The following is a 7987-nucleotide window of genomic DNA, read 5'->3' on the forward strand; positions in this document are numbered from 1 at the left end:
CTATTCGCTGTAAGTGTTGGACTACTGATCTGAATGTCACGAGTTGGAATATCATTGAAAGCTATCTTTTACCATAACCTTGAATCTTTTGATGGACGGACAAATAGACACCATTCTTATTATAGTAAAGTTATATTTGTGTTTTACTTTATTTTGGACATATAAAACATTTTCATTGTTTTCCTTTTGCAAAATAAACCTTGCTGTTTAAAATAAAAAACTTGACAAAATTGACATAGAAGTTGTGCCTTCTCCATAACTCATTATGAAATTGCAATCATAAACCATGAATTGAGTGAAAGTGATAAGAAAAAGAAGAGAAGTTTTTGATGTAAACCAATAATACTACAGTTGCTGTACATTAAAATACTGCATATTAAATTAAAAAGTCAAATCTAGTCTTTTTCCTATTTAAAGGTCCAAAGTAGTGAGGTTGGGAAGATCTGGGAATAGCTTATGCAATTTACATCTATTTTACTGCTAATATAAAATCCGAATAACGTAAATGTTTCCGCAACGGATTGTTTACATTGTAGGAGCATCTACTGTACTTCAACGTTCAATTTTTATTATTGCTTAATATCTGTTTCAGCATTAAAGATACATGTCAGCCCGTCTACTAAAATATTACTAGACGAGTTCGAGACTTTCCAGTTAGAGCTGCGAGGAGAAGTAGAAATGAAGGTACAATAATAATATAAGATAATTTTGATACTTCTCATGCGCAGGTACTATTTTCAAACTATCACAAATATGTACATTGCATTTGTTTTCATTGTTACATTTTTAGGACACTTAATGAGGAATGCAGCTTTTCTGGCAAATCATTGATTAATTCAGTTATTAATGCAGTTTTTTCAAATGCTAATTTGATAATTTAGTAATTCAACTTTTGAAAAACTGATTCACAAATTTAATTGCTAATTTGACAAACTAATTTAGTAATTTGATGCATAATTTAATATAATTACTGCTTAATTCATTAATTCTATTATGAATGTAATTATTTGACAAATAAGATTATTAAATTAATGCATAATTCAAGTTGAATTAATATTCTACGTATATTGCCAGTGCAAGTACACGAACCTGAAATTAATTAATTTAATCAATAATTCAATTTAAAACTACCAATTATTAATTTAATTGCAATTTTTGCCGGACCCTTGTTAGACCATGTTTTGCTGAGTACATGCAGGCAACAATCTATACACAGGGCAAGGGTACCATGACTACCTACTGGCTTCTTGGGGAAAACCAGGTAGAGAACACCTCAGCAAAAGACCTCCGACAGCAACCAAACTCTGAAGAGAAGCAACTAGCTTCGACAGCTCATCCAGAAAAGCATACATATCGGCCATATTCCATAACTGAGGAAACCAATCTCACCGTTCCACCTATAGCTAGCAACCTGAGGCATTCCGACCCTGACATCGGTTTTATTCACAACTCCCTCCCTTTGCTGCCCCCTGGTAACAGCAGACCTAGCAGAACTCCCAAATTCAGAGAAAACGGGGTGACCTTCCAATCGACCTCTCAAGAGGCTCCTCTTCTAAATGGTCATGCGGATGATACGCTATAAGACTAGAGCTCAATGCTACTAGTGCCTCTGCATGATATTTACTATTTAGCTACTGTAATCATATCCTAATTTATTTTAATCTCTGACAATTTACAAGGAATGATGATTATGGAACAAGATAAAGACTTTCCTTGTTTAGAATTAAACAAATAAACTTTATAATTGTTAAGTGTCGCGATTTTCCACGACTCATTCATGTGGCTCCATGTCCTGACCTCTTCTTGTTCATCGCATGCATACAGAAAAACTATTGTTATATGGTTTTTTTTATTTAAATATTATATTTAATATAGTTAACCAAGTCTTTCCTCTGACTCAGTTGAATGACTAAAATTTAAAATAACTTGTTTCTTATGCACTGAATACATACATCACAAACGCATCATGTAAAGTGAACTAGCCTGCTATAAAATATGAATATACTAGCTCTTCCATTTCATTTCCTCGGTCATTCGTTAGCACATTTATATCAATATATTACTACAAAATGTGTACATCAGTGACATGTTGATTCTCAGAGTTGCAAGGACAACTGCTAAGGACTAATACATGCACAACTGACAGGAAGGAGTTACTCATTGTAACCAATAGAAAGTTTCCAAGGTCATGCAGCAATTTGACAGTCCTATCAGACTAAGGTACCATTTTCATCAAATAAACACATAAAATGATAGCTTATTTAAAATCCACTAACAAAATACATTTATACAACAACTAACAGTTATAATTGACTAAATGGAACACCTTACATACACTTATAATATTATTGAACATACTGTATATATACATATGCAGTATCGGCTACTTAGTCATTGACTTGGCCATTTTTTTAAGTTTAGCCGATGCGTACTTTATAGAATTAACAACACCAGCTGCCAGAGCTGACTTTACTGTCTGGTTCCAGCTAGAGGCTCTCACGATGTCACTTACTGACCTCCGCACCCACCTCTGGCAACCAGGACCGTCCGTAGCGAGCAGACGTATCACTTCTTCCATGTCTCGATAACGGCCATCTTTGTTACGGTATCCTGCCAGCCTTTCTTGCACTCCCCAGGGAAGGAGGTTTAAATGGTGAAACCTAAAGGAGAGCTGAAGCTCAATAATAGCATTAGTAGTGGTTTATTAATGCTAGAAGGTACCCTAAAGGAGGGTTTATTAATGTTACAAGGTACTCTAAAAGAGGGTTTATTAATAAACCTATTTTGAAGGTACCTTCTAACCTTAAAGGTTGACTTGCAACAAAATTCACATTACAGTTATTTAGTATCAAAAGATTCACCTGTCTTACTCTGTTGTGTTGTAGGTGCAAAATATGTGGAAAGGTGATTACAAGCTCTTAAAAGCTCAAAAACGAACAGTTAATCGCAGCCACACGAGACCGCCGTAGTTTGGATTCTCTTTCCAAAACGGCTCAAATGTCATGTAGCTGTGGTAGATGGTTTCTGTTTACACTTTCATGCAACCTTATTTGTCGAAATATTTTTACAAATATACTTCACACATTCAATAAAACCATGTCTATTGTTCTAATGCGTCTGCTTTATCATCATTGTAATGCTGTCACTTTTAGCATTGATATCTTATAACTTACCGTAAAAATTCGTTAAATTTTTTAGCCTTAGCTTGAAGGAGTACATATCATTGTCTGATAATCATGACGAGCCTGTTGGTCACTTGTGATAATCGGAAAGTGCTGCAGAAATTATTTGCGAAGTATTGGGTCACATGATCAGATTACGACTTGCCGATTAGACCAAACCGAAACAAAACTGTAAAGTAGCGAGCATCTATATTTGATACCGGGGTCTTCGGTAAAACCCGAAGTGTTTGTCATAAACTAGTGTTACGATAAGTTTTATATTGAGCTTTTTATTGGCCTTTCAATTCACGTGAGAACATCACGTGACAAGACAATAATAAATTTCATGACTACGTCAGAGAAATAAAGAGATTCCAATCTCCGGCGGCTTTACGTTTTTGAGCTTTTAAGAGCTTGTAATCCCATTTCCACATATTTGGCACCTACAACACAACAGAGGAAGACATGGTGAACCTTTTGATACCAAATAACTGTAATGTGAATTTTGTTGCAAGTCAACCTTTGAAAACGGACAGTTCATCGCAGCCATCACAAAAACGCCATGGATCGGAATCCCTTTCCAAAACAACTCAAATGGGACGTATTTGAACATGATGGCTTCTGTTTACACTTTCATGCAATCTCATTCGTCAAAATAATTTCACAAATATACTTCACCCATTCAATAAAACCATGTCTATTGTTCTTACACATCTGTTTCATCATCATAGTTATGCTGTCACTTTGAGCACTGATATCTCAAAACCTACCGTAAAAACTCGTTTAATATTTAAACCTTAGCTCGAAAAAGTGCACATCACCTTCCCATAAACATGAGGATTCTGCTGGTCGCCTGTGATAGTGGAAAAATGCTGCAGAAATTATTCGGTCTGTTTGGCAGGAAGTATGGGTCACATAATCAGATTAGGACTAGGCGATTAGACTAAACCGAAACAAAACTGTAAAGTTGCGAGCATCTATATTTGATAGCAGCTTTTCTGTAGAACCCGAAGTGTTTGTCATAAACTAGTGCTACGAGACGTTTTATATTGAGCCTTTTATTGGCCTTTTAATCCACGTAATAACATTACGCGCCAAAACAATAACCAAAATGTTTGAGAACGTCATCGAAACAAAGAGATTCCAAACTACGGCGTTTTCGTGATGGCGGCGATTAACCGTTCGTTTTTGAGCTTTCAAGAGCTTGTAATCACATTTCCACATATTTTGCACCTACAACACAGCAGAGTAAGACATGGTGAATCTTTTGATACTAAATGACTGAAAGGTGAATTTTGTTGCAAGTAAACCTTTAATAAACCCATTTTAGGGTAACTTCTTTTAGGGTAACTTTTTGGTGATAAGTTACCCTGAAATAGGTTTATTAAGGTTAGAAGGTGCCTTCAAGATATGATTTTTCCCAAAGTAAAATGTAAGCTCATATACTTTAAGCAAATATACTTTTTTTATCATTAAAAGGCGCTATTTCTAGTGAAAGCCCACTTAACCAATACATAACATCCTAAAACAATCTATGGTATAAGACATTTCTCCTCTGCTGGCAAACTCAGCCAAAGAAAATGCAATTTTCTTTATATTCCATCCCTGAAAGGCTTGCTCCCCAGCTTTAACATGCGCAGATACAGATACATGCGCAGATACAGACACATGCGCAGATACAGACACATGCGCAGATACAGACACATGCGAAGTTACAGACACATGCGCAGTTGTTTATATAAACATCTATAAACACTCAGTCTTCATGATGTACAATAAAACAATAAATGAAGTGATGCCAATCGTCGACATTTTACACTTTAAAGCTTTTCTGTGAGTGACTTGAGTTTTTCAATGTGGCCTTGATTCACTTCTTGCACTTTCAGACAATATTGTTTTATCATATTTCAAAGAACCTTCTTGAATTATTAACAGAATTTTTTCTTGAAGCTTTAATTAAGACAATATGACCTTAGCCATAGGTATTATTATAATGTCTAGTAAGTCTAGCCATGATACCGAACAGGTGACGAACTCTTAACATGAATGAGGTTGCTGACCTATTGACTTTTGTAACCCTATTAATAGCGGTTTACAATTGCACTCCCATATTGTCATGTACCAATGTGTTGGACACTATAATAATGAATTTTAAACTTGAAATGAATTTTTAGTTTAAAATGAATTTTAAACTTAAAGAGAATGTACCTTTCCTTTAATTTAGTTAATTTGTTTAAAAATTTAATCTTCAAAAATGTGGTTCAAACAGACAAAAAGTATTAATCTTCACTGCAAAATAATACCATCATCTAGCTCATCTCATAGATTCCTTCTGAGTGCAGGTTTTCAACCATGATGTGTTATGAATAGAAGAGCGGTAGGCCTACATTGTGGGTGTTTTTGAACATTAAATTTTAGCTCAAATGCTTCAGCGATGGGTAAATATAATATAATAAAATAAATATAATATAAATATAATAAATTTGAGCCAATGGAATAATATTAAACTGCTTATAAACCAAAATGAACTTGTAGCAATGAGAACAGGTGCATAAAATTGCGTTGCATTGAGTCGGTCCACAAAACTCTGTCTGTTCATTAAATGTATTAACAACTGCGTCCTCGGTCACACCTAGACACCTGATTAGTAAAATATATAATTAAAAGTTGTCTGTCCCAAAATTAACAAGGAAACACAACTCAGCATGAAAAATTACCGACCACTACCAAAATGAAGAGAAAAGGCTAATAGCTGCTACAATTAATATGAGGCTCATAGTAACTCTCTCTACCTTAACAAATATAGAATACTAGTTATAGCTACTATCCAACATGCTAACGGGTTGAATAAGTTACCTTCAAACATTGTCAGAGCACCATCTCAGACTGAGACGATAGAATAAATATAGTGGTACTGAGACCTTTGAAGATCAAACAGCTGCATCAACTAGCCAAGATTCATACAAAGAAAACCAACCTACATACACAGAGACTGATAAAACAAATGTTCCTGAGTTGGCTCAGTTTATGAAAGTGGCAGGCTGAACGAGACTTACCGAGTAGCAAAGTTGGGTATTTGTTCGAAGGTGCCATTCTCTTTGTTCCAGAGTAAATTCTCCTCCTTGTCTAGTATTTCACCGTACAAAGCTTTGAAATGATCAATGTTAGGTGTCACTATGTTTGAGATTTTATTTTTGTCTTCTCCTACCGTCATACGGAAATCACCTGAAATGGGAAATATATGTAAATGACTCTAAAGTATCCATGCCATTTTTATAATAGAATGCATACTTGAATAAGGGTGTTGGCATAAAATAAGATATTGAATAACAAGTATGATCCAGTTTAATACAGTGGATAAATCTTGGTAAATGTATGTCCATATATTTATACATACATACATAAGTAAATAATTATCTCAAAGATTAAGTTACTCAAGTGAGACCAATAAAGAATGTACAAGTATTGAGGCAAAACTATAAATAGTTTAAATAGTGTGTAATGATCTCTTCAGTAGTAAAACCTATGAGAAGACAGATACAGATCTTTAACCGCTTGTGTGCTAAGCATGGTCCATAGTGATTGGTCTTCAAAGAACATGAACACTTACTAAAGAGTTAATATCCTAAATCTATCTATAAGAGATGGTATACAAACATAAACCACAACAAAATGGTTTTTTCCATTAATACTGGCTACATACATGTACGCCAAGCAATAAGTATCTATTTAATGAATACAGTAGACTTATACCTTACCGCTATAAGAAAGAGAGGCGATTGTCATAAACAGATCAGTTTCAGAGAAAGAGTCTGGCAGAAGAAGTAAACTAGTATGGACAGCACTCTTTAGATTGTTCGTAAGTGCCGCATTCACTGCCTTATCAGCTGTTTTATGCACAACTTGAACAGGTTTGTGAAGTCGTCCACTCAAATATAGTGTAGTCCAGTCTAAAATATTAAGTGCACTCCCAAAAGTAAGTTAAATACTGAATGAAATTCACTGATAAGCACTGCTTGCTGCATGCTCTCATGGGTCGTAAAGAAGTAATGTAATTTAAAATGAATACATAAGCTGCATTTGCAAAATTAAATACAAAAACTGATAGCCTATTTAAAAGTATACAACACCTAAAACTGATGATCAATGAAAAATAAATAACTTCACGCAAAGTAGAACATACCTAGTAAATCAGATTTAAAATCCAAGCTGCTCACTACTCCATATTTGATAGTACGACCTCCAAAAGGAACAAGGGTATTAAAATATACCCCAGTACCTTGAAGCTTACATATAGTATCACTTCCAAAATACTTTAAAAACGCGTAATCGCGAAAGTTTTGACGTAGGTTTTGAGAATGAAAATTTGTACATGAATCTACTACTAATATGAAATCTAAAACATTGCTGGTCATGACACTTCCTTTTTGTTGAAAAGCAGCCGAACCATAGCAAAATGCAAATTGAATGTGTTGTGACGGAAATCTATGCAAAACATCTCGAGCAAAGTTCTGTAGCTTTGCCATCTCCAAAGCCGTATAGTTTCACACGAAACTATACGACACCAATTACTCGACAATGTGAAACTATATGACACTAGCCATCTCCACTGTAGCGGGCGGAGAAATTTAAAGCGGACAGCACAGACAGACACCGGTTTTATAGAAAAGTGCTGATTGGGCTCGTTGTGTGCCGTAGTCAAATCACGGTTTGATTGGTCAGAATAAGTAAATTCTGCATCCTATTGAACAGTCTGTAATGAGTTGTAGAACTTGCACTAAACAATGTACATGTATCCAAAGCTACGCGAGACTTAATTGCGCGAG

At 35.0% G+C, this 7987-nt stretch overlaps 2 protein-coding genes across 2 annotated transcripts in view; one reads left to right on the plus strand and one right to left on the minus strand.

Moving 5' to 3' along the window:
- Positions 1 to 1915, plus strand: part of LOC137396955 (atrial natriuretic peptide receptor 1-like) — a 54254-nt gene extending 52339 nt beyond the window's left edge. Inside the window, exons 18-19 of the mRNA XM_068083240.1 lie at positions 593 to 684; positions 1217 to 1915. Of these exons, the coding sequence (XP_067939341.1) occupies positions 593 to 684; positions 1217 to 1582 (458 nt within the window). The 3' untranslated portion in view covers positions 1583 to 1915. The remainder of the gene's footprint in view (positions 1 to 592; positions 685 to 1216) is intronic.
- A 73-nt stretch (positions 1916 to 1988) lies between these two features.
- Positions 1989 to 7763, minus strand: LOC137396543 (phosphatidate cytidylyltransferase, mitochondrial-like). Its single transcript, XM_068082855.1, has 4 exons — positions 7345 to 7763; positions 6920 to 7111; positions 6218 to 6386; positions 1989 to 2660 (listed from the first exon to the last, which is right to left on the minus strand). The coding sequence occupies exons 1-4, from the start codon at positions 7685 to 7687 to the stop codon at positions 2384 to 2386; spliced, it is 981 nt and encodes a 326-aa protein (XP_067938956.1). The 5' UTR covers positions 7688 to 7763; the 3' UTR covers positions 1989 to 2383.
- Between the last annotated feature and the right edge of the window lie 224 nt (positions 7764 to 7987).

The sequence above is a fragment of the Watersipora subatra genome, chromosome 5 (assembly GCF_963576615.1).
Source record: "Watersipora subatra chromosome 5, tzWatSuba1.1, whole genome shotgun sequence".
NCBI classification, from domain to species: domain Eukaryota; kingdom Metazoa; phylum Bryozoa; class Gymnolaemata; order Cheilostomatida; family Watersiporidae; genus Watersipora; species Watersipora subatra.

Coding starts and splice junctions, on each gene's coding strand:
- LOC137396543 (XM_068082855.1), bottom strand. CDS start 7,687: ATGGCAAAGCTACAGAACTTTGCTCGAGATGTTTTGCATAGATTTCCG. Junction 6,387..6,919: donor CGCCTCTCTTTCTTATAGCG/GTAAGGTATAAG, acceptor TTCCCATTTCAG/GTGATTTCCGTATGACGGTA. Junction 2,661..6,217: donor ATACCCAACTTTGCTACTCG/GTAAGTCTCGTT, acceptor GCTCTCCTTTAG/GTTTCACCATTTAAACCTCC.